This window comes from Dipodomys spectabilis, unplaced genomic scaffold (genome assembly GCF_019054845.1).
Source record: "Dipodomys spectabilis isolate Male_0828 unplaced genomic scaffold, ASM1905484v1 ptg000054l, whole genome shotgun sequence".
NCBI lineage: Eukaryota > Metazoa > Chordata > Mammalia > Rodentia > Heteromyidae > Dipodomys > Dipodomys spectabilis.
This window is the reverse complement of record NW_024870731.1, coordinates 437049-463554: the sequence shown is the minus strand read 5'-3', so window position 1 is coordinate 463554 and position 26506 is coordinate 437049. Positions and strand designations below refer to the sequence as shown.

At 44.9% G+C, this 26506-nt stretch overlaps 1 protein-coding gene and 1 long non-coding RNA gene across 2 annotated transcripts in view; one reads left to right on the top strand and one right to left on the bottom strand.

The window, feature by feature from the left end:
- Rpgrip1 (RPGR interacting protein 1) overlaps nt 1–26506 on the bottom strand; it is a 69546-nt gene that overhangs the window by 33133 nt on the left and 9907 nt on the right. Inside the window, exons 3-12 of the mRNA XM_042679757.1 lie at nt 23578–23825; nt 22287–22364; nt 21661–21760; nt 21591–21606; nt 21055–21251; nt 15467–15572; nt 7969–7992; nt 7174–7320; nt 4745–4818; nt 185–330 (exon numbers count right to left, since the gene is read on the bottom strand). Coding sequence (XP_042535691.1) covers nt 185–330; nt 4745–4818; nt 7174–7320; nt 7969–7992; nt 15467–15572; nt 21055–21251; nt 21591–21606; nt 21661–21760; nt 22287–22364; nt 23578–23825 — 1136 coding nt within the window. The remainder of the gene's footprint in view (nt 1–184; nt 331–4744; nt 4819–7173; nt 7321–7968; nt 7993–15466; nt 15573–21054; nt 21252–21590; nt 21607–21660; nt 21761–22286; nt 22365–23577; nt 23826–26506) is intronic.
- On the top strand, nt 18209–18720 carry LOC122107878. The gene is made up of 2 exons (XR_006147437.1): nt 18209–18280; nt 18615–18720. It is a non-coding gene; the product is annotated as an uncharacterized LOC122107878 (long non-coding RNA).

The window sequence follows — 26506 nt, the reverse complement described above, 5'->3', positions numbered from 1 at the left end:
AAAGCCCCGATTTCCCTCTCCCTGAACCACATTTGAGAGAGCTTACAGACGCGCCCTACCTTTCTCTCTACAGACGCGCCCTACCTTTCTCTCTACAGACGCGCCCTACCTTTCTCTCTACAGACGTGCCCTACCTTTCTCTCTACAGACGTGCCCTACCTTTCTCTCTACAGACGCGACCTACCTTTCTCTCTGGACAGCTGAAATAAAACTTGTCCTTTCTCCTCCAGCTCTTCATCGAACTGCTCCTGTATCTGAGAGACCTGCTCCTGCAGCTCATCTCCAAGCAGCTCGCTGTTCCAGGAGGGCTGGCTGCTTCTGTCCAGCATGCTGAGTTCAGGAAGCAAGTGGTCAGGTGGACACTCGAAGGTGTGCGACACAGCGTCGTTATTACACAGCTTCAGCATCTCTGCAGCCTAGTTCCTCCTTCATTTCTCTACATGTTTCTCTGCCCTTCTGGATTTGCAACTGTCACTTACCAACTGCCTTGGAACTTCTAGGTCCCATTGAGGAGTTGCTTAGCATCACTTTTGTTTAGATCTGAAGTGTCTCACGGAGAAAATACCCCAATCACAGGCATTTCCCAGAGAACTCCTCTAAGCACCCCAGCTTTCTTGTCTTATTTTGATTTGTGCCACTACTAGGGATTGAACTCAGGTCCTAGATGCTGTCCCTTACCTTTTTCACTCAAGGCTTGCACTTTACCACTTGAGCCACAGATCCACTTCTGGCTTTTTGCTGGTTCACTGGAGATAAGTATCTCACAAACTTTCCTGCCCAGTCTGGCTTCAAACCATTATCCTCAGATTTCAGCCTTGTCACTTGCTAGGATTACAGGCATGAGCCACCAGCACCCAGCATCCACAGCTTTCTTTAGACAGGATATCATGTGTCCTGACATGGTTAGGCCTGCTTCTTTAGAAATGAGAAACAAAATCTTCCTCTTCTCACCTTATTCTTCTGTCTATATCATGGGATAGTTGGGAGAAGACTTGCCGCTGAACTGCATTATAAATTATTATACAAGTATTACATAGGAATGAGACTTGTCAAAAACTGTTAGGTAATTGGAGATCACAGACTTTTCTGTCTGGACTGGCTTTGAACCATGGTCCTCAAACCTCAGCCCCTGAGTACCTAGAATCACATGTATGAATCACCGGCTACTGGCTGTTTTTGAAATGGGTTTTACATGTAGCCCAGGCTGACCTTGAACTCACAGTCCTCCTGTCTCAGCCTCCTAAGCGCTCGGATTAGAGCATGCAGCACTGAGAGCAGACAGAGAGGCTAGGCAATTAGAGCAAAGGCCTCTTCCCACAGAAACCCCGCCCCCTCGCCGCGGCCTGAGCAGTGTCAGACGGGGCCCCTGGGCATCCCATCATGGCCTATTGCCCCTGGAAGACTTTAGATGGGACCCCAGAGGCATGCACAGGAATGAGTACCCGTCAGAGGGGCTAAACAATGCATGGAGAACCTGTGCCAGCGGCCTGGATCCTCTGTGTCTGAGCACTGCTACGGTCCAAAAGCTGTTCAATTATCTTAACAGTCATGTAGCTTACTGCTAGAAACACCTGCATTACACGCCCCAGCTGCTGTCCTCCCTTGGGACCCCTCTTGTCCAGCAGGAGCTCTCCTTGTTTTACTTTAATAGCTCTTAGCCATTTTACTTCTCTCTCCATGTCCTCGAACTCGATCTTCAAGACAACAGGTGTTGTTGTAATTCAGGTGTTGTAGTTTTTTTCAGTATCACTCCCTCCCAGAACCCATACTCCTAATTCTTAGAATCTTCTAGGTACTTTTAATTAGAGAATTAATGTGTGACTATATGTTATAGAAAAATTAAAATAATAGAGAAGTATATAGAGTTAAAGAGAAGGTACTCCTTTGCTTAACTACAAGCCTCACATGTTTTTAAATGCCTGTGGAGCCATACCCAAACAGCTTTCTTTTTCTTTGAACAGTATGTTTACCTCGGTTGTTTGTTTGTTTTTGGCTGTGCTGGGTTTGAACTCACAGCTTTGCACTCTTCTGCTGAGCCATTCCTCCAGCATATTCTTGTACTCTGTGTGTGTGTGTGTGTGTGTGTGTGTGTGTGTGTGTGTATGCTGGTACTAGGGCTTGAACTTAAGGCCCATTGTCTTTTTCAATTGAGGTTGGTGCTGCTGTACCACTTGATCCACACCTACAGTTCTGGCTTTTTGCTGGCTAACTGGAAATAAGAGTCTCTTGGATTTGTCTGCCCATGCAGATCTCAACATTTTTTTTCTTTTTTTATTTTTGTTGTTGTTCATGGGGATTGAACTCTAGTCCTGGGTGCTGTCCCTCAGCTCTTCAGCTCAAGGCTAGCACTCTACCACTTGAGCCACAGCACCACTTCCGGTTTTCTGGTTGTTTATTGGAGATGAGAATTTCATGGACTTTGCTGCCCAGGCTGGCTTTGAACCACAATCCTCAGATCTCAGCCTCCTGAATAGCTAGGATTACAAGCGTGAGCTGCCGACACCCGGCCAGATCTCAGCTTTTTAAGTAGCTAGGATTGTAGGCATGAGCCCTTACCATAGTGCCTGGCTAACACTAGTTACTTTTTTCCATTTATTACATTTATTTAAATTTCCTTCAGCAATATTTTGTAGATTTCACTGTACAGTCTCTTACATTTTTTTACAATTTTCCTGTTGTTGTTTTTTTGTATTATAAAGGTGATGTACAGAGGGGTTACAGTTACATAAAGCACTGTTGGTTTTGTTTTGTTTTGTTGTTTGGTTGTGGGGCTTGAACTCTGGGTTTGGGCACTGTCCCTCAGCTCTTCAGCTCAAGGCAAGCGCTCTACCACTTGAGCCACAGCGCCACTTCCAGTTTTCTAGTGATTTTTTGGAGATAAGAGTCTCACGGACTTTCATGCCTGGGCTGGCTTTGAACCGAGATCCTCAGATCTCAGCCTCCTCAGTAGCTAGAATTACAGGCATGAGCCACCAGCACCTGGCTAGCACTGTTTTTTTGTATATATTTTTATTGTAAAAATACTGTACACAGGGGTTACAGTTATATGAGTAAGGTAATGAGTACATTTCCTGTCAAGCATTGTTACCTCCTCCTTTGTTTTTCCCCTACCATCCCTTCCCTCCCTACCTCCTCAACTCCTCCCCCACCCCCCTTTATTTTTGTCAGTCATGGGGCTTGAACTCTGGGCTTGGGCACTGTTCTTCAGCTCTTCAGCTCAAGGCTAGCGCTCTACCACTTGAGCCACAGTGCCACTTCCGGTTTTCTAGTGGTTTATTGGAGATAAGAGTCTCATGGACTTTCCTGCCTGGGCTGGCTTTGAACCTTGATCCTCAGATCTCAGCCTCCTCAGTAGCTAGGATTACAGGTGTGAACCACTGCCACCTGGCTTAGCACTGATTCTTTTTTGACATAGAGTCTCCCTTCCTGATTGGGTACACACCTGGATAAAGATCTGCCAATTGTAGGCTTCATGTTCTACCTGGAATGATAGGCAAGTGCAACTATATTCACCATCTTTACATTGGGATGGAGTCTTGCAAACTTTTCTACCTTAGTTAACTAGATCCTCTGATATCAGCCTTCCACAGAGCTTAGAATGGTAAGTTCACACCACTGAACTTTTCCTGGACTAATCTAAAACTATGATCCTCTCCTTCTAAGGCTCCCAGGATTATAGGTGTGCTACTAGGGCCTGGCTAATCTACTTCACTTTTAAAGACCACATAGCATTTTGTTGTGCATATGCAACATGATTTATTTAATCCATCTCCATCAATGGAAATTTGTAGGGTTCCAGGTTTTTTTGCTACTACTAACAATAATTAACATTCTTACATAAAATATCTGTGCACAAAAGAAAACAGTTTGTGTTCATTTTGACTCCAAATGAAGAGGAAGAAAAGAAGGAGGAGGAGGAGGAGAAGGAAGACAAAGATGAAGAGGAGGAGGGGAAGATGAGGAGGAAGAGGAGGAAGAAGAGGAAGAAGAGGAGGAAGAAGAAGAGGAAGAAGAGGAGGAGGAGGAGGAAGGAGGATGGGGAGGAGGAGAAGAAGGAGGAAGAGGAGTAATTGCTCATATAAGAGCTATGTGTATTTGACATTTTATGAGACTTTTTTTTTTTGTCGGTCGTGGGGCTTGAACTCTGGGCCTGGGCGCTGTCCCTCAGCTCTTCAGTTCAAGGCGAGCGCTCTACCACTTGAGCTACAGCGCCACTATATTTGACATTTTAATTGATTGTGTCAAACCTCTCCCAAAAGTCTGTGCTAATGTCTATTTTCACTGACTATATTGATTACCAGCTGCCCAATATATTTATCAGTGCTAGACATTATATTTGCATTTTCTACCACTTTTTTTCGGCAAACAATGTTCAAGGACTACATTTTGTTACTCACTTTTCTTTTCTTTTTTATTGTGAAAATACTGTACAGAGGGGTTACAATTACATGGACAAGATAATGAGTACATTTCTTATCAAGCATTGTAGGGTCCTCCTTTTTTTCCCCTTCGTTACTAACTTTTTTTTTTTTTTTTTTGGTCAGGTCATGGGGCCTGAACTCTGGGCCTGGGTGCTGTCCCTCAGCTCTTCAGCTCAAGGCTAGCGCTCTACCACTTGAGCCACAGCGCCACTTCCGGCTTTTTTCTTTTTGCTTATGTGGTGCTGAAGAATCGAACCCAGGGCCTCATGCATGCAAGGCAAGCACTCTACCACTGAGCCACTTTCCCAGACCCTGTTACTCACTTTTTTAAGAGCCCATCATAATTGTCATTTAGCAACTTGCGTTCATCTTCCAAATCTTCAATTCTCTCTTGAAACTAGGAATGAGAAGAGAAAGATTGAGATCAAACTTTAAAAATCTGCTGATCTGAGGTCTGGGAAGGTGGTTTAGTGATAAAGTGCTTGCCTTGCATGCATGAGGTCCTGGGTTTGATTCCTCAGCACCACAAAAGCAGAAAAAGCCATATGTGAAGCTGTGGCTTAAGTGGTAGAGCACTAGCCTTGAGCTGAAGAGCTCAGGCCCAGTTTCCCCAAGACCAACAACAATAACAACAACAACAACAAATCTGCTGACTTGAAGATGACCCTTTACTACTGCAGGAGGGGAAGTAAGTGAGAGCTTCCCTATGCTCAGCTCCTGTGTCTGTCAGGAGTCATGACTCAAAATTTTTTTTCTTTTTTCTTTTCTTTTTTTCCATTTTGTGTTGACCATGGGGCTTGAGCTCAGGGCCTGGGTGCTGTCCATGAGCTTTTGTGCTCAAGGCTAGCTCTTTCACTTGAACCACAGCTCCACTTCTAACTTTTTTGGTAGCTAATTGGAGACAAGAGTCTCATGAACTTTCCTGCCCAGGCTGGGTTCGAACCTCAATCCCCAGATCTCAACCTCCTGAGTAGAAAGGATAACATGTGTGAGCTACTGGTGGCCAGCTTAAATCAAATCTTTTAAATTTGAGTCAATGAAGGTGAGATAGAGACTGTTATTGGAACAAATTAATGTCTTTCATTCATTCTTTCTTCCTTCCCCCTCCCCTCCTTTACATACCTACTTTTCCTTCCTTCCTTCTTTCCTTCCTTCCTTCCATCCTTCCTTCCTTCCTTCCTTCCTTCCTTCCTTCCTTCCTTCCTTCCTTCCTTCCTTCCTTCCTCCCTCCCTCCCTCTCTCTCTCTCTCTCTCTCTTTCTGGCTTGCTTGCTTGCTGTCTTGTTTTCTTGCTTGCTTGCTTTTAGTGAGAAAAGAACCCAGGGCATCTTAAAAGGCAACTACTCCACTGCCCCGCCTCACCCCCACTTTGTTTCTTTTTTGGTGGTACTGGGTTTGAACTTGAACTTGACCTTACCAGGCAGATCCTCTGTTATGCCCCAAGCCCATTTTGCTATTGTTATGTTTTAAATAAGGTCTTGTTTTGCCCACGCTTATCTGGACTAAGATCCTCTTCTTTAGGTTTCCTACATAGCTAGGATTATAGGTGAGTAACTTGGTTCCACTTTTTTACTGGTTGAGATGGTATCTTCCAAACTTTTTACCAGGGTTGACTTCAAACTGCAATTGTTCTGATCTTTGCCTCCTAAATAACTAGGATGATAGGTGTGAGCCTCCATGCTGCTGCTGCTGCTGCTGCTGCTGCTGCTCCTCCTCCTCCTCCTCCTCCTCCTCCTCCTCCTCCTCCTCTTCTTCATTATTAGCCAGTACTGGGACTTAACCTTTGAGCCTGGGCACTGTCCCTAAGCTTTTTTTTTGGTAGTTTAGTGGAGATAAGAGTCGAAAAGAGGGCTGGGAAGGTGGCTCAGTGGTAGAGCGCTTGCTTTGTATGCATGAGGCCCTGGGTTCGCTTCCTCAGCACCACATAAGCAAAAAAAAAAAAAAAAAAAGCTGGAAGTGGCGCTGTGGCTCAAGTGGTAGAGTGCTAGCCTTGAGCTGAAGAGCTGAGGGACAGCGCCCAGGCCCAGAGTTCAGGCCCCACGACCAGACTCAAAAAAAAAAAAAAAGAGTCAAAAAGACTTTCCTGCCTGGGATGGCTTTGAACCATGATCTTCAGATCTCAACCTCCTGAGTAGCTACAATTACAGGCGTCAGCCACCAGTGAACAGCTTTGCTGGTTAATTGAAATGAGTCTCATGGGCTTTCTGCTGGCTACTTATTCTCTTGAGTAGTTAGGAATACACGTGTGAGCCACCAGCCCCAGGCCAAAGCAAGTTGGTTTTGTTGGTTTATTTTTTGGTGCCTGTCCTGGGGCTTGAATTCAGGGTCTCGGCACTGCCCTGAGCTTTCTCGACCTCTTGAGCCACATAGCTCCACTTCTGACTTTTTTGGTAGCTAATTGGAGACAAGAGTTTCACTGACTTTCCTGTCTTGGTTGGCTTTAGATCTCAACATCCTACACATAATTATAATTACAGGTGTGAGCCACCAGTGCCTAGCTCAAGCAAATTTTATGATGTTTGGGTTCATACTTAAAGGGAAGTAGCAAAACATTATAAATGAGCAAACATTTCAGAGAACAGACTTAAGTATAAATCCCAGCTTTTGTTGTAATGATGCTATATTCTTATGCAAATGACTAATGATTAAGCCTTGTCAAGTTCCTTGTTCTCAAAAGGAAAAATGAAATACTGTAACATCCCTGAAACTGGAGCATAGTACATTTTGGTGGCCTCTCTCTTTCATGTATTTACCTCTTTCAGAGTTATCTGCAGGATGGACACATCTTCTAGTTGGCTCTTCAAGCTTACAGCCTTCTTGCTTTCTTCTGACAGCTCTGCCCTTAGCTCCTTCACTTGGCAAAGGAGGGCATCGTGGGCAGCACTCAGAATTCCCTCATTCTGGAGCAAAGGGAAATTGTGAAAATGATCACCTCTGAGCAGAAACCAGCAGCCCTATCTTCCTGGGTGGACATCACAAAGAGTGACCTTGGAGAAGCACACTGCCTCTGTGTTGGCATTTTTAACCTTGCCACTTCTTTGAAAGTACAGCTTCTCTGTTGGGAAGAATCAAACTCTCCATAGGTATCCCCCTCTGTCTCTTTTTCTTTCCCTCCCTCCTTCTTTCCTTCCCTCCCTCTCTTCCTCTTTCCTACTCTCTGTCTCTGCCTCTCTCTCTTTCTCTCTCTCTCCCTCTCTTCTTCTCTCTCACTTCCAGCTTTTTAGTAGTTAATCAGATATAAGTCTCATAGTCTTTCCTGCCTGGTTTGGCTTTGAACTTCGATCCTTAGATCTCAGCCTCCTGAGTAGCTCGCATTATAGGAGTAAGACACAGACATCCAACTCATATCTCACTTTTAATGGAAACAGCATGATACATACATTTCCTTTATAGTAATAAAACTGAATTAATAGAAAGCATATGACATAATAAATTTGATTTATTTGGCTACATTCTAATGTTATATTATTTAGAGATGAATATGGGTTTCTTTGAGTTATATTACACTTATTACTAAAAAATAGATTCAAAGAATCATTGTAAAGTACCTTTTGGAGCAAAGTTTCATAAGCCTGAAAGAAAGAAAGAAGTATTACTTTACTGGTTCATCAATTTTTGTTGTTGGTGGTGGTGGTCGTGGGGCCTGAACTCTGGGCCTCGGCACTGTCCTTCAGCTCTTCAGCTCAAGGCTAGTGCTCTACCATTGGATCCACAGCATCACTGCTGGTTTTTTCTGCTTATGTGGTGCTGAGAAATCAAACCCAGGGCCTCATGTATTCAAGGCAAGCGCTCTACCACTGAGACAGCTTCCTAGCCCTGGTTCATCAATTTTTTTTTTTTTCCGGTCGTGGGGCCTGAACTTTGGGCCTGGGCACTGTCCCTCAGCTCTTCAGCTCAAGGCTAACGCTCTACCACTTGAGCCACAGCGCCACTTCCGGCTTTTTTCTTTTTGCTTATGTGGTGCTGAGGAATTGAACCCAGGGCCTCGAGCATGCAAGGCAAGCGCTCTACCACTGAGCCACCTTCCCAGCCCCTGGTTCATCAATTTTTATGTTTGGTATTTATCTCTATAATACAAAAGTTGAATAAGTATCTTAAACAGACGTGTGTGTGTGTGTGTGTGTGTGTGTGTGTGTGTGTGTGTGTGTGTGTGTGTGTGTTCCTGTACTGGGGCTTGAAGTCAGAATCTTTTGCTCTTGCATGGCTTTTTCATTCAAGGCTTGGGCTCTACCACTTAAGCTACACTTCTACTTCTGGCCTTTTGTGGGTTAACTGGGAGATGTCTCTTTTGTTGTTGTTGGTTGTGGGGCATGAACTCTGGGCCTAGGCGCTGTCCCTCAGCTCTTCAGCTCAAGGCAAGCGCTCTACCACTTGAGCCACAGCGCCCCTTCCGGTTTTCTGAGTGGTTTATTGGAGATAAGAGGCTCACAGACTTTCCCGCTGGGGCTGGCTTGAACCGTGATCCTCAGATCTCAGTCTCTGGAGTAGCTAGGATTACAGGCGTGAGCCACCAGCGCCCGGCTAAGTGTCTTATAGTCTTCCCTACCTGTGCTGGCTTCATGCATGAGACACAAGTGCTCTGCATAATAGACTATTAAATAGCCCATAAAAACCAGTCATTGGTGACTCACATCTGTAATCCTAGCTACTCAGGAGGCTGAGATCTAAGGATCAAAGTTGGAAGCCAGCCCAGGCAGCAAAGTCCGCATGAGATTCTTATCTCCTGTAAATGACTCAAAACTCGGGAAGTGGAGCTGTGGCTCAAGTGGTAGAATGCTAAGCCTTGAGCAGAAACAGGCTCAGGGACGGTGCCCAAGCGCTGAGTTCAAGTCCCACATTGGACAAAAAAATTCTATAAGGGCTGGGAAGGTGGCTCAGTGGTAGAGCGCTTGCCTTGCAAGCCTGAGGCCCTGGGTTCAATTCCTCAGCACCACATAAGCAAAAAGAAAAAAAAAGCCGGAAGTGGCGCTGTGGCTCAAGTGGTAGAGCACTAGCCTTGAGCTGAAGAGCTGAGGGACAGCACGCAGGCCCAGAGTTCAAGCCCCACGACCGGACCCAAAAAAAAAAAAAATTCTATAAATCAACCAGGTGCTGTGGCTGACAACTGTAATCCTAGGTACCTAGGAGGCTGAGATCTAAGGATCAGATTGAAGACAGCGCCCAGGCCCATGACCGGACCCCCCCCCCCCCCAAAAAAAATGTATGTCACCAAACACAAATGGTAAAAATCTACCTCATAAAATTGTGAGTGATTTCAGGATATCCCTTTTTGTGTTTTCTTACCATTAATAAGAGTCCAGAAATTTAATTTAGAATGGTTTTTTTTATTTATTTCTTTAATCACTCTACCACTGAACTATACCCCCAGCTCCATAACTTCACAGGCTGGTCTCAAAAATTCTCTACCTGGTTGCTGGTAGCTCATGCCTATAATCCTAGCTACTGAGGAGGTTATATCTGAAGATCAAGGTTCAAAGACTTGTGAGGCAGGAAAGTCCATGAGACTCTTTATATGCAATTAACTAGCAAAAAAAAACTGAAAGTAAGGTTTAGTGGTAGAATGCTTGCTTGGCATGCATGAAGCTCTGGGTTTGGTTCCTCAGAACCACATAAACAGAAAAGGACAGAAGTGGTGCTGTGGCTTAAGTGGGTAGAGTGCTAGCCTTGAGCAAAAGAAGCTCAAAGACAGTGCCCAGGCCCTGAGTTCAGGCTCCAGGACTGGAACAAACAAACAAAAAAAGCTGAAAAGGGGCTGGGAAGGTGGCTCAGTGGTAGAGCGTTTGCCTTGCATACCTGAGGCCCTGGGTTCGATTCCTCATCGCCACATAAGCAAAAAGAAAAAAGCTGGAGGTGGCGCTGTGGTTCAAGTGGTAGAGCATTAGCCTTGAGCTGAAGAGCTGAGGGACAGCGCCCAGGCCCAGAGTTCAGGCCCCATGACCGGACCCAAAAAAAAAAAAAAGCTGAAAGTGGGGGGAATGTGGCATTTGTAGGGCACCAGACTTGAGGGAAAAAGCCAAGTAAGGGCTTGAATCAGGGTCTCAAGCTCTTACTTACAAGTAGCAGCACAAAAGAAAAGAAAAGAAAAAAGAAAGGAAAAGGTTCTCTAACCCCTTTCAAAGCACACACACCTAGAAGAACTAGAATGAGGGCTCATCTCACTGAGAGCACAATCACCTACTTATTTGAGCAAGAAATTTCAAAGCTACTTCCATTTCTCCTGGTCCCCTATTCCTTTTCAGTGGTGAAGTCCCTTCCTCTACTTCCTGCACCTTTCAAATAAGATTCCCTTCTTAGGGGCTGGGAAGGTGGCTCAGTGGTAGAGTGCTTGCTTTGCATGCCTGAGGCCCTGGCTTCCATTCCTCAGCACCACATAAGCAGAAAAAGCTGGAAGTGGCACTATGGCTCAAGTGTGCTAGCCTTGAGCTGAAGAGCTGAGGGATAGCGCCCAGGCCCAGAGTTCAGGCCCCACAACCAAAAAAAAAAAAAAAAAATTAAAAATTCCCTTCTTAGCAGTTATCTTTCACTGCTCTCCAGGACCTTTGGTCTCCTTGGAATCCCTGCAAGGGTCTCCTATCTGATTTCTTTGCCCCCTAGTCTGTATTAGTAGTATTAATTGTCAGTCCTGGGGCCTGAACTCTGGGCCTGGCACTGTCCCTCAGCTCTTCAGCTCAAGGCTAGCGCTCTACCATTTGAGCTACAGAGCCACTTTGGCTTTTTCTGCTTATGTGGTACTGAGGAATCGAACCAACGGCTTTATACATGCATGGCAAGCACTCTACCACTGAGCCACCTTCCAGCCCCCGTATTTGTATTATTAAGATTGCTTCCAGATGATCTTTATAACTCTGTAATTTTTTAGACATTTGAAGATTTTAGAAAGGTATACAAATTTTAAAATATTATACTTCATGTAATTAGTAATTAGTAGGGCTTTATAAAGTTTTCTAATCTGGGTACTGGTAGCTCATGCCTGTAATTCCAGCTACTCAGGAGGCTGAGATCTGAGGATCCTGGTTTGAAGCCAGCCTAGGCAGGAAAGTCCAGAGACTTTTTTTTTCTTTTTGCTTATGTGGTGCTGAGGAATCGAACCCAAGGCCTCATGCATGCAAGGCAAGCGCTCTACCACTGAGCTGCAACCTTCCCAGCCCATGTCCAGAGACTTTTATCTCCAATTAGCTGCCAGAAAACCAGAAGTGGTGCTGTAGCTCAAAGTGGTAGAGTGCTAGCCTTGACCAAAATAATAATATTGACCAAAATAATAATAATAATAATAAAGTTTTCTAACAATATTTTGCCTTTAGTTCCTATCTATTTGAGGTGAGAGCTGACCTTAAACTCAATCTTTCTGCCTCAACCTAGGATTACAGTCATGTGCCACAACCTTTGGCCCTTGAAGGTATTGTTAATCTGATGTTATAGTTGGATCTAAAATGTTACCCAAAGGCCAAGTATGTAAGACTTGGCTGGAGCTGGGAATATGGCTTAGTAGTAGAGTGCTTGCCTTGTATGCATGAAGCCCTGAGTTCAATTCCTTAGTATCACATAAACAGAAAAAGCCACAAGTGGAGCTGTGGCTCAAGTGGTAGAGTGTTAACCTTGAGCAAAAGAAGTTTAGAGACAGTGCCCAGGCTCTGAGTTCAAGACTGGGAAGAAAAAAAGATTTGATTGTTAGCTACTGAGTTCAGGGATCATGAGGGTTCTGAGTACTTCAATGGTTTAACCCATTGATGGGTTCATAATTGAATAGGCTATTTGAAAGTAGTACAAACTATATGAGGTGGGGCCTAGTTAGAAGAAGTAGGATTTTGGGGGCATGTCCTTGTAGTTTACATCTTTTTTTTTTTTGTCCGGTCGTGGGGCCTGAACTCTGGGCCTGGACGCTGTCCCTCAGCTCTTCAGCTCAAGGCTAGTGCTCTACCACTTGAGCCACAGCACCACTTCCGGCTTTTTTCTTTTTGCTTATGTGGTGCTGAGGAATTGAACCCAGGGCCTCAGGCATGCAAGGCAAGCGCTCTACCACTGAGCCACCTTCCCAGCCCCTGTAGTTTAGATCTTATCCCTGGCCCCTTACTCTTGTACTTTTTGCTCTCTGTCTGCCATGATGCTCTGCTTCACCATGGACATGAAAGCAAGGGATCTAGCCAGACAGATTCAAACTTCTGAAACTTGAAGCTGAAGTAAATCTTTCAAAAAATAACAACAACAACAATAATAATAAAGCAAATAAATAAAACCCCAAAGAAACCTATCATCCTTTTAAGTTGTTTATTTCAGGTATTGTGTCACAGCAATGGAAATTTAGCATATCTACTAAAACATATTTCACTCCTTTTTTGTTGTTGTTGTTGGTCGTGGGGCTTGAACTTTGGTTCTGGGTCCTGTCTCTCAACTCTTCAGCTGAAGTCGAGTGCTCTACCACTTTAGTGACAGGACACTTCCAGTTTTCTTGTGGTTTATTGGTGATAAGAGTCTCCTGGAGGGGCTGAGAAAGTGACTCAGTGGTAGAACGTTTGCCTTGCATGCATGAGGCCCTGGATTTGATTCCTCAGCACCACATAAGCAGAAAAGGCCAGAAGTGGCACTGTGGCTCAAGTGTTAGAGCACTAGCCTTGAGTTGAATTGCTGAGGGACAGGGCCCAGACTCAGAGTTCAGGCCCCATGACCCACCAACTGGGGGAAAAAAAAAAAAAGAGTCTCATGGGTTTTTCTTGCCTGGGCTGGCTTTGAACTGTGATCCTTAGATCTCAGCCTCCTGAGCAGCTAGGATTATGGGTGTGAGCTACCAGTGCCTAGCTCTTTTTTTTTTTTTTTTTTTAATAAAAGAGTAGGTGATTTTTTTTTTTTTTTGATCTGTTGTGTTGAACTCTGGGTCTGGGTGCTGTCTCTCAGTTCTTCAGTTCAAGGCTAGAGCTCTACCACTTGAGGCACCGCACCACTTCCAGCTTTTTCTGCTTATGGCACAGCGCCACTTCTAGCTTTTTTCTTTTTGCTTATGTGGTGCTGAGGACTTGAACCCAGGGCCTCATGCATACAAGGCAAGCGCTCTACCACTGAGCCACCTTTCCAGCCCATAAGTGGTCTTTTGGTTGATTATATTTATTAACCTGCTGGGTGATGCAACATCTACCTAACAAGTAGGAAATCTTGAGTTCAAACCTCAGTACCAGCACACACACACACACACACACACACACACACACACACACACACACAATATTTTGTGAGGGTTGGCAGGGAATGTGGCTTAGTGGTAGAGTGCTTACCTAGTATACATGAGGCCCTGAGTTCAATTCCTCAGTACCACATAAACAGAAAATGCTGCAAGTGGCGCTAGAGTGCTAACCTTGAGCAAAAGAAACTCAGACATTGATCAGGCCCTGAGATCAAGCCCCAAGACTGGCATAAATAAATAAATAAATTGCAAGGCTCCCTTCAGTAACACATATACTAAAACTTTATCAACTTGCTTAAAACTTTCTTGGCTCCCTACCATCTAGAGGATAAAGTCAAATTCCTTTCCTGGGCTTCGGACCTGATGGCTCGCTTTGTGCCTTGGCCCCTACCCATCCTTCTCTGGAAAGCCCTTCACTGTGTCCTGTGACCACCGAAGCAGGTCTGATTCCTTGCCCTTTCCTGCTGCCCCACCCCCTTCATACTTGTTAATGTGCTGTTCTCCTATAAGAGTTTTAGAGACTGGAAAGCCACACATCATTGCAATGTTTGTTTCTCAGTGCTTTGCATAGTTCCTAGTAGTTGGTGTTGAGTAAGATGATGCTAAGCTTAAGAATTTTTTTTTTTTTTTTGCCTGAACTCAGTGGCTGGGTGCTATCCCTGAGTATTTTTTTCTCAAAGCTAGAGCTCTGCCACTTGAGTCAAAGCTCCATTTCAAGCTTTTTCCTGGTTAATTGGAGATAGAGTCTTACAGACTCCTGTTCCAGCTGGCTTCAAACCATGACCCTCTGTTTTCAGCCACCTTAGTAGCTTGAATTACAGCCATGAGCAACCAGGATCTAGCTTGACAAGACTCTTAACATTCTATTTTACCCTTTAGATATTAGTTTCTAATGTGGGAAAAGGAGGCAAGGATCTTTGCTGCCATCCTGACTCAATTCTGCTCTGTGTCTTGTAATTTGAGCCAATTACCTGACTTGAGGTGTGGTTCCCTCATTTGCCACAGGCACCTATCTGGAGAGTTGTCAATGTCAACTGAGTTCCTGACTGAAAGCACATAAGACAAGAGTCCATTCCATATGCAAAACATGTTTGATAAAGGTTTATTTCCTGCCCTTGCCCTATGATTGCCAAGAGACTGCCTAATTTAGTTACATTCCAGTATGGCTCTTGGGGGTTGGAGGGTTGGCTCAGTTGGGAGAGTGTTAGTGTGGCTCTTGGCTGGTATCTTATTAGCCCTGGCACAAGTAAACTCACTTAATTCCACTATAGCAGACAGTACTTGAGCCTTCTTCCTAACAGAAAAAAATAATTTTAAAAAATCAGAGAGGCTGGGAAGGTGGCTCAGTGGTAGAGTGCTTGCCTTGCATGCATGAGGCCCTGGGTTTGATTCCTCAGCACCACATAAGCAGAAAAAGCCAGAAGTGGCGCTGTGGCTCAAGTGGTAGAGCGCTAGCTTTGAGATGAAGAGCTGAGGGACAGCACCCAGGCTCTGAGTTCAAATGCCACAACCAACAACAGCAACAACAAAAGAGTCTCACAGACTTTTCTGCCCAAGCTGGCTTTGAACTGTGATCCTCAGATCTCAGCTGCTGAGTAGCTATGACTATAGGTGTGAGCTACCAGCACCTGGCTTTCCCTCAGCTTTTTTTTGCTCAAGGCTGGTGTACTACCACAACTCTACTTCCAACATTTTGCTGGTTCATTGGAAATAAGGGTTTCTCAGATTTGTCTGCCCAGACTAGCTTCAAACCACAATCCTCAGATTTCAGCCTCCTGATAGCTAGAATTACAGGTATAAGCCACTAGTGCCCAGCTAGATTTCTTAACTGATTGATTCCCTGCTCCCAACCTACAGAAAGCATAGTAACTCACCTCTTGAACTTCTGCTAATTGTGCTTTGGTCATTGCTAATGAGGTATTCCTTTCATATAAGAGCTTCTTAAGTCGAATCACCTCCACATTCTCCTTAATGGAAGCACTGCAAAAAAAAAAAAAAAAGGTGTTGAAGCTGGGCTCTGGTGGCTCATATTTGTAATCCTAGCTACTTGGGAGGCTGAGAGCTAAGGATCATAGTTTAAAGCCATCCTGGGCAGGAAAGTCTGTGAAATCAACTCCACTAAACTACAAGAAAAGAAAGAAAGAAGGAAGGAAGGAGCTCAGAGACAGTGCCCAGGCCTTGAGTTCAAGCTTCAGGACCAGCATATGAGAGAGAGAGAGAGAGAGAGAGAGAGAGGTTGAATATCTGTATTTGAGAGGAAACAGCTCATCACCTATTTTGTGTATATGTGTGCCCATCCTGTAGCTTGAACTCATGGCCTGGATGCTGTCTCTGAGGTTTTTTCCTCAAGGCTAGCACTCTACCACTTAAGACATAGCTCTACTTTTAGCTTTTTTTGGGTGTTTAATTGAGATAAGAGTCCCAGAGACTTTCTTGACCAGCTTATCTTCAAACAGATCCTCGGATCTTAGTCTGAGTAACTAGGATTATAGGAGTCAGCCACTGGTGCCTGGCACACCAGTACTATTTTACCTGTGTGTGTGTGTGTGCATGTGTGTGTGAGAGAGAGGGGGGAGGAGAGAGAGGGAGGGAGGGAGACAGACAGACAGACAGACAGGCAGGCAGGCAGACAGACAGACAGACAGACAGACAGACAGACAGATTGTGCGTGTCCTGGGGCTTGAACTCAGGGGCTGGGTACTGTTCTTGAGCTTTTGTGCTCAAGGCTAGAGCTCTACCACTTGAGCCATAATTCCTCTTCAGGCTTTTTTGGTAGTTAATTGAAGAGAAGAGTCTCCTGGGCTTTGATGACGAGGCTGGCTTCAAACTATGATCCCCAGATCTCAACACTTGCATCTTTTTTTTTTTTTTTTTTGCCAGTCCTGGGGCTCGAACTCAGGGCCTGAGCATTGTTTCTGAGCTTCTTTAGCTCAAGGCTAACACTCTACCACTTGAGCCACAGCACCACTTCTGTCTTGTTCTGTTTATGTGGTACTGAGGAATCAAACCCAGGGCTTACATGCTAGTCAAGCACTCTACCACTAAGCCACATTCCCAATCCCCATTTGCACTTTTTTACTGGTGCCAAGAAGAGCATCTTTCTCTTGAGTTTTGCCTTCTGTGCTCACCCTAAAGACACCAGCATATAGTGTACAGTCTGGCAAATCATCTCCTTTTCCTGGTCTCACCAATTGAAATTTGAAACTATATATTTTATGAAAACAGAATATTGGGGGAAGGGGCCAGCGCTAGGGTTGAAACAACAGTAAGGGGATCAGGGAGAGGGGTGGCCTGTCATCCTAGCTACTCAGGAGGCTGAGTCTGAGGATCGTGGTTCTAATCCAGCCCAGGCAGGAAAGTCCATGAGACTCTTATCTCCAGTTAGCTACCAAAAAAGCCAGAACTGGCACTGTAGTTCAAAGTGGTAGAACACTAACCTTAAGTGAAAAAGGTCAGGAACAGCACCCAGGTCCTATATTCAAATCCCATAATCAAAAGCAAAAACAAAAACAACAACAAATAAAAACAATAAAAAAACTTCAGGACCTCTTTACCTACTTGCCTGGCACTCTGCCACTTGAACCACATCTTCAGCCTGGCATTTTGATGATTATTTTGGAAATAGTGTCTCTTAGACTTTTCTCTCTGGGCTGATTTACAATCTCAGTCTTTTAGATTTCAGTCTCCTGAGCCACTAGGAATTCAGGAATGAACCATCAGCACATAGCTTAGAGTAACTTTTTAAAAAAAATAATTGTGCCTGACGCGCTTAACAACTTTGGTAGGGGGTGGGAAGGAGGACCAGGTGGGGGGAGGGGAGGAATATGAGAAGGGATGGGAAGGGGAAACAACGGGGAAGCAACAATGCTTGATAAGAAATGTACTTGTTATCTTGCCCATGTAATTGTAACTCCTCTGTGCGGTATTCTCACAATTAAAAAAAAAGTATTGTGCCTGCAGTGTCTTATATATCTTGTAAAGTCCAAATATGTCTAAAGTTTATTTCATTAGAAAAACCAGAGAGAGAGCAATGCAGAGACAAGGAAGATTATTATTTCTAAATCAGCGAGATTATGCTTTAGTTTATAGTTTAATTTAATTTTGAGATAGGGTCTTAACTATGTAGCTTTAGGTGATCTCAAAATGTAATCCTCAGTGGTACTCACTGGAAACTATGTTGAAAATGAACTATACAATTTGTGGATGGGAACAGGAGAAGTTGAAAAAGTATGAGGGAAAGGGTAACATTGTCCAAAAAGAAATGTATTCATTACCCCTCTATACATCACCATTTTAATGACAATAAGAAAAAGAGAAAAAAGGAGCTGGGAAGATGGCTCAGTGGTAGAGTACTTGCCTTGCATGCCTGAGGCCTTGGGTTCGATTAATCAGCACCACAAAAGAAAAAAGCCGGAAGTGGCACTGTGGCTCAAGTGGTAGAGCACTAACCTTGAGCTGAAGAGCTGAGGGACAGCACTCAGGCCCAGAGTTCAGGCCCCACGACTGGGCCTCCCCCCCCCAAAAAAAAAAAAGAAAAAGAGAAAAAAGTCACCTTTCAAATACTTAATTATAATAAGAGCAACCCAGGCTATAAAAACACCAAGTCTCATGTTCATTAATTGCTTTGTTTAGTATTGGTGGACTAGATTTAGCTTTGGATGAGTAACTTAAAAATGACCTTGTGCTTAGTTGGTTTTGTTTTGTTTTGTTTTGTTGGTCATGGGGCTTGAACTCTGGCCTGAGCTTCCTAAGTAGCTAGGATTACAGACATGAGCCACTGGTGCCCAGCTGTGCTTAGTTTTTTTGTTGTTGTTTATTTTTTTTTGCCGGTTGTGGGGCCTGAACTCTGAGCCTGGGCATTGTCCCTCAGCTCTTCAGCCCAAGGCTAGCACTCTACCACTTGAGCCACTGCACCACTTCCAGCTTTTTCTGCTTATGTGGTGCTGAGGAATGGAACCTAGGGCCTCATGCATGCAAGGCAAGCACTCTACCACTGAGCCACCTTCCCACCCCTGTGCTTAGTTTTTTTTTATTTAATTAATGACTGGTGATGAATCACTTGTGACTGATTCACTCTTAGCCCATTCTGTTGTTCTGAGGAGGGAGTTATAATAAAACACCACTGTAGCCGGGTGCTGGTGGCTCACGCCTGTAATCCTAGCTACTCAGGAGGCTGAGATCTGAGGATCGCAGTTCAAAGCCAGCCCGGGCAGGAGAGACCGTGAGACTCCTATCTCCAATAAACCACCAGAAAACCGGAAGTGGCGCTGTAGCTCAAGTGGTAGAGCGCTCGCTTTGAGCTGAAGAGCTGAGGGACAGCGCCCAGGCCCAGAGTTCAAGCCCCACGACCGACAAAAAAAAAAAAAAAAAAAAAAACACCACTGTAGATGATATGAAAAACAAACAACACCCCCGCCCCCCCAGATTCAGCCACTAGAGACACAGCAGAAGAGTTGGTAGTTATTTTGGGAGATAGATTTTAAAGATGTCATTAAGTTTAAATGAGGTCATAAGGATTGATCTTAATCCAGTAAGGCCCCAATCCTTATAAGCAAAGGCAATGTGAACATAGGAAAGGACCGTGTAAAACTGCTCTGAGTATGGCCTTCCGTCCTGCAGAACTTATGTTCTGGAAATATGTTCTTTGACTTAAGCCACTCGATTGGTGTTATAACATGCCTAGTGGACTAAGTTTTGTAGAGAGATTCCTAAGGAACTGAGACAGATTCTTCCTGTGACCTAACTCTCCTTACCAGCCATCCTTCTCCTCAGACTATAATTGACACACAGTCTAGGACATGTAACAATTCACTTGCATAAATAAAGTATGTGTATACATTTATTTATACTTTTCTTAAAAAATTGTGATATCCTCGTGCTTCAGCTGAGGATGTGCTGAGATTCCAGGCCTTTGTTACCATATCCAACTTAGATCATGCTTGCCTGCTTTCTTTTCTCCTTTTTTCCTTCCTTCCTTTCTTCCTTGCTATCTCTCTCTCCCTCTCTCTTTCTTTCTCTCTATCTTTCTTCTTTCTTTCTTTGCTTCCTTCTGTCTTTCTTTTGTAGCAGTCTTGGGGCTTGACCTCACAGCCCCGGTGCTGCATCAAACTTTTGTGCTCAAGGCTAGCTGTCTACCACTTGAACCACAGCTCTACTTCTGGCTTTTTGGTGGTTAATTGAAGGTAAGAGTCTCAAAGACTTTCCTTATCAGATCCCAGCCTCCTGTGTAGCTAGGATTACAGATATGAACTACCAATGCCCTGTTTGAAGTCTATTTTTTATTCCTGGTCATGGGGCTTGAACTCTTGGCCTGGGTGCTGTTCCTGAGCTTTTCAGCTCAAGGCTAGCGCTCTACCACTTAAGCCACAGCGCCACTTCAGCTTTTTCTGTTTATGTGGTACTGAGGAATCAAACCCAGGGCTTCATGCATGCTAGACAAACACTCTACTACTGAGCCACAATCCCAGCCCGAAGTCTATTTTTTTTTAAGTCTCCAGGCACTGATAAACAGTAAGAGCTGAGAACTCCAGTCTGGTGATAAGAATGGAATGGTTTTCTTTTTTTTTTTTTTGGGTCCAGTCGTGGGGCCTGAACTCTGGGCCTGGGTGCTGTCCCTCAGCTCTTCATCTCAAGGCTAGCACTCTACCACTTGAGCCACAGCGCCACTTCTGGCTTTTTTCTTATGTGGTGCTGAGGAATCGAACCCAGGGCCTCGAGCATGCAAGGCAAGTGCTCTACCACTGAGCCACCTTCCCAGCCCCAATGGAATGGTTTTCCTTCTATGAATCAAAGCAGCAAATCTTCTATGATACATAAGCATTCCTCTTAAGGTTAATATATTTCTGAACCAGCAGTCTATGTCTCAGATTGAATTTAATTCTAACATTATTTTTCCCTCTATAATGAAGGGAAAGTGTACATAAGAATCTTTTGGGGGCTCGGAAGGTGGCTCAGTGGTAGAGCACTTGCCTTGCATGCCTGAGGCCCTGGGTTCGATTCCTCAGCACCACGTAAGCAAGAAGAAAAAAGCAGGAAGTGGCGCTGTGGCTCAAGTGGTAGAGTGCTAGCCTTGAGCTGAAGAGCTGAGGGACAGCGCCCAGGCCCAGAGTTCAGGCCCCACGACCGGACCCCCCCCCCCCCCAAAAAAAAGGATCTTATGGATGGGCTGGGAAGGTGGCTCAGTGGTAGAGCACTTGGCTTGCATGCTCGAGGCCCTGGGTTCGATTCCTCAGCACCACATAAACAAAAAATAAATAAAATTAATAAAATTAAAGGAGAAGAAAGAAAGAAAGGAAGGAAGGAAGGAAAAAGAAAGAGAGAGAGGGAGAGAGGGAGGGGGAGGGAGGCAAGGAAGGATGGAGGAAGGGAGGAAAGAAAGAAAGAAACTCTGGTTGTTTTTTTTTTTTTAATTAATCTTTTTTGTTTTGCTATACTTTCAGGCTGGACACTGCCTCACGCTTACCGAAGCTCTGCAGCTTTCTGGGCATACTCCAAGGAGCTCCTCTGTTTCAAATTTTCATCTTTGGACCATATTTTCTCAGGAGATGTGGGCCGTCCTTCCACCCTCATGATATTGTTGGCCATCATTTGGACACTGTTGGGCATACATTGACCAATGAGTTTAGCCATAATTATGACTTTGTTGAAAGAAGTTATAATCTTAGAATTAGGAACATTAAACACACACAAAAAAAGGAAATAGAAACTATTGGGCTGTCCACCTACAAAAAGAAAATAGAGATATAGCCAGTAATCTTGATGTGTGTGAAAGATGAGCTTACAAAATAGTCTTCAAACATGAAATGGCTATAGGAATAAATTACAGTATGGGGAATTTAAAAAAATAAAAGGGCATACTTTCAATGAGAAAAGAGTCTTTTTTGTTCTTTCCCCAGAAGACACAGAGATGCTTACTTTCCTATTTAAATCCTGAGGTTAGAAGCTGAACTAAGATTGCCTTTCGTATTCTCTGATTGCACTGGAAATCATCAACATCACGTTTATCCCTGAATGACTCATTTCCAATGAATCTGCAGGAAAAACAACAGGACACAAAGAAGGAACTCACCATTCGCTGGGTTGACTGGCTATTTCACTTCTGTTTTTTTCATTGGTCACATGCTCCCTGAATGTGGGAGGGGCTGTGTAGCTTAGCCTGTCCCTAGGCCCTGAAAGTTGAGGCAGAAATATACACTAGGCTGTAGCAACTGCACCTTCCAGAACAGTAAGTGCTAGATATAGGGAGTCTGAGCTCCATCAGGTCCTATTTGACAGAGGGGACAATCACTGGACCAAGGAGAGGGCCACTTTCTTTCTTTCTTTCTATCTTTCTTTTGCCTTTCTTTTTTTCTTTTGTCTTTCTTTCTTTCTTCCATCCCTCCATCCCTTTCCTTCCTTCCTTCCTTCCTTCCTTCCTTTCTTTTTGTCGGTTGTGGGGACAACTCTGGGCCTGGGCTCTGTCCTTCAGCTCTTCAGCTCAAGGCAAGTGCTCTACCACTTGAGCAACAGCACCATTTCTAGTTTTCTGGTGGTTAATTGAAGATAAGAGTCTCATGGACTTTCCTGCCTGGGCTGGCTTTGAACCACAATCCTCAGATCTCAGCCTCCTGAGTAGCTAGGATTATAGCCATGAGCCACTGGCACCTGGCTCTTTCATTTATTATTATTATTATTATTATTATTGGTAGTACTAACAGTAGTAGTAGTAGTAGTAGTCATCGTCGTCGTAGTAGTAGTTGCTGTTGTTGTAGTATTGGGGATTGAACTCAGAATCTTGTGCTTGGTTCTCCCACTTAAGTCATGCCCTAAGCCCTTTTGTTTGTTTGTTTGTTGTTGTTGTTGTTGTTGTTTTGTATACATAGGCAGGTACTGGAACTAGAACTCAGGGCCTAGGGTCTGGTCTGTCTCTGGCTTTTTGCTCAAGGTTGGCACTCTTCCACTTCAGCCACAACTCTATTTGCAGGATTTTGCTGGTTAGTTGGATTTGTTTCTGAGTTGACTTCTAACCACAATCCTCAGATCTTAGCTTTCTGAATCTCTAGGATTAGAGATGTAAAGCCACCAGCCCATGGCTTAAATTAATTGTTCTTTTAAAGGCTTCTCATTCCTCCAAAGGCTAAGAACCAGTGTGTGCCAGTGACTCCAGCCTGTAATCCTAGCTACTCAGGAGGCTGAAATCTGAGGATTGTAGTTTGAAGTTAGCCTGAACAGGAGAGCCAGTGAGACTCTTATCTCCAACTAACCAGCTAAAAGAAATGAAACTGCAGCTCAAGGCACCAGACTCGAGCAGAAAAGCTAAGGAGCAGTGTCCAGGCCTTGAGTTCAAGCCCCAGCACTGGCACATACAGAAAAGAGAATGCGCGCTGGGAATGTGGCTTAGTGGTACCACATACACAGTACCACATACACAGAAGAGACCAGAAGTGGTGTTGTTGCTCAAATGGTAGAGTACTAGCCTTGAGCAAAAGAAACTCAGAGACAATGCTCAGGCTCTGAGGAGTTCAAGCCCCAGGACTGGCCAAGAAAAAAAAAAAGAAAATGCTAAGAACCCCAGTTTTAGAGCACAGCTGTTCTGGAAACCCCTTCACACCTAACCAAGGCCACATTCCTTTTCTTATCTTTTTTCTAGACCCACGCAGAACCCACTATGGAAACCCTAGTTTTGATTATCTGGTTATCTCTGAGTGAGTATCCTGCGGAAATTGAGAGGTTTGCTGTTGTGGTCACGGAGGTGGGGGGTGTTGATCCAACCTAGGGCCTACTGCAGGTGCTTTTACCCCTGAGTTAGACCCTCCCCGAGCCCTGAACTTAGGATTTTGAACTTGATGTCCCACTCCATAAATTTACAAAAAAATAAAAAGATTTCTGGGGGGGATGTAGAAAAGACAGAGTGAGAAGAAAAGAAAGAACCAAGAGGACGGCCAGTTCATAAGGCAGGTGTAACAATCCCTCCCACAGTTTTAGGATGCCATCTTGAGCCTCTCACCCTTCTTGGAGTTCTCCAGCATCCGCCCACCCAGTGTATGGAGCTGTCGGTGTCCCGCATGAACCCGAGGCTGAGCACACGGGAGAGAGGGGCCCCCGCGCTGGGGCTGCCAGTGTAGCCTGTGCCAGGATGGCCGCTGGTGTGCTTCGGGTCGCCGCCGCCGGCTCCTGGGCTCTGAAGGCTGCGCCGCCGCTGCCCTGGCCACCAGGTCTCGGCCAGAGGTCACTCTGAGCAAGGCGGTCCTCAGCCTGCAGCAAGATAAAACACTCGACTTCCTCCTTCTTCTCGCTTCCTGTTGCTGGGGATGAACCCAAGGCCTTCAGCAAGTTAGACCTGGACTCTAGCGCACAGCCACGACCCGGGTGCTGGAGGCTGAGGCCCTTGCCAGCACTTCCCAACACTGTGTTGTTCAATTAGAGTTAAGAGTCACGGATTTGCCTGCTCCTGCTGGCTTTTGAACCTTGTTACTCAGATATCAGTCTTCTAAGTAGGTAGGATTTTTATTTTATTTTAATTTATTTATTTTGTCGGTCGTGGGGCTTTGAACTCTGGGACAGCGTCCAGGCCCAGAGTTCAGGTCCCACCACCGACAAAAAAAATAAAAATAGGGGCTGGGAAGGTGGCTCAGTGGTAGAGCGCTTGCCTTGCATGCCTGAGGCCCTGGGTTCGATTCCTCAGCACCACATAAGCAAAAACAAAAAAGTCGGAAGTGGCGCTGTGGCTCAAGTGGTAGAGCGCTAGCCTTGAGCTGAAGAGCTGAGGGACAGCGCCCAGGCCCAGAGTTCAGGCCCCACGACCGGACCCCCCCCCCAAAAAATAAAAATAATAAGTAAATAAATATCTGTAACACTCTTTGAGGTGTGAAAACATCACATTTCTAGATGCTTAATCTCAGCACGTACCTTGATAAAGAAATGGGGAGGAATTCTCTTGTTATTGGTTTCTTTCTTTCTTTTTTTCTTTTTTGTCAGTCATGGGGCTTGAACTCTGGGCCTGTCTCATCAACTTTCCTGCCCCGGCTGGCTTTGAACTACAATCCACAGATCTCAGCCACCTGAGTAGCTGGGATTACAGGCATGAACCACCAGTGCCCAGTTTATAGTCATGATAAACACTGCCAGGAGCTAGTGGCTTACACCTATAATACTAGCTACTCAGGCAGCTGAGATCTGAAAATCATGGTTCCAAACCAGCCCAGGCAGAAAAGTCCCTGAGACTCTTCTCTCAAATTACTCAAAAAGCCAGAAGTAGAAGTGTGGCTGAAGAGGTACAACACCAGCATTGAGTGAAAAAGCTAAGGAACAGCATCCAGGCTTTGAGTTCAAAACCCAGTACTGACATAAATAAATAGACATAAACAAAACTATCAATTTTTAAAAATGATAAATATAAGCAAAAACATTTTTTTTCTTTTTTGGGTCGGGTAGTGGGGCCTGAACTCTGGGCCTGGGCGCTGTCCCTCAGCTCTTCAGCTCAAGGTTTTCTTTTTCTCCTGCTTATGTGGTGCTGAGGAATCAAACCCAGGGCCTCATGCAGGCAAGGCAAGTGCTCTTACCACTGAGCCACCTTCATAGCCCCAGCAAAAACATTTTTTTGTTTGTTTTTTTTTTGGGTCCGGTTGTGGGGCCTGAACTCTGGACCTGGGCGCTGTCCCTCAGCTCTTCAGCTCAAGGCTAGCGCTCTACCACTTGAGCCACAGCGCCACTTCTGGCTCTTTTCTTTTTGCTTATGTGGTGCTGAGGAATCGAACCCAGGGCCTCATGCATGCAAGGCAAGCGCTCTACCACTGAGCCACCTTCCCAGCCCAGCAAAAACATTTTTTGTCTCCATCCTGGTGCTTGAACTTAGGGTCTGGGTGTTACCCCTGAGCTTTTGTGTTGAAAGATAGTGCTATACCACTAAAGTCACAGCTCTACTTCCAGCTTTTTTAGTAGTAATTGGAGATAAAAGTCTCATGGGGTTTACTGCCCAGGCCGACTTTGAACCACAATCTTCTGTGGTTGTTGTTGGCTATGGGGCTTGAACTTGAGGCCTAGGTGCTGTCACTGAGCCTCTTTGTGCCACTTAAGCCACAGTGCATCTTCTGGTTTTTGAGTGGTTTATTGAAGATAAGAGTCTCATGGATCCCCTGTCTGGACTGGCTTTGAACTGTAATCCTCAGATCTTAGCCTCCTGAGTAGCTAGGATTATAGGCATGAATCACTGGCACCTGACTTCAAAAATTACTTTTGATTCCTTTTTTTTTTTTTTGGGTCCGGTCATGGGGTCTGAACTCTGGGCCTGGGCTCTGCCCCTCAGCTCTTCAGTTCAAGGCTAGCGCTCTACCACTTGAGCCACAGCGCTACTTCCGGCTTTTTTCTTTTTGCTTATGTGGTGCTGAGGAATCGAACCCAGGGCCTCAGGCATGCAAGGCAAGCGCTCTACCACTGAGCCACCTTCCCAGCCCCTTGATTCATTTTTTTGACATTTAAATCATTTTCTGGTATGGACATCTAATGAAGTAATTCCTGTTTGTTTAGTGTAGAGAGGCTGGTGGGTAGATACAGCTGCTAATTTTTTTTTTTTTTTTTTTTGTCAGTCTTGGGGCCTGAACTCTGGGCCTGTGCACTGTCCCTCAGCTCTTCAGCTCAAGGCTAGTACTCTACCACTTAGCCACAGCAACACTTCTGGCTTTTTCTGTTTACATGGTGCTGAGGAATCGACCCAGGGCCTGATGCATGCAAGGCAAGCACTCTACCACTGAGCTACCTTCCCAGCCCCACAGCTGCTAATTTTTTTTGGGGGGGGAGGTCCAGTAATGGGGCCTGAATCTGGACCTGGGCACTGTCCCTCAGCTCTTCAGCTCAAAGCTAGCGCTCTACCACTTAAGCCACAGCACCACTTCCGGCTTTTTTCTTTTTGCTTATGTGGTGCTGAGGAATTGAACCCA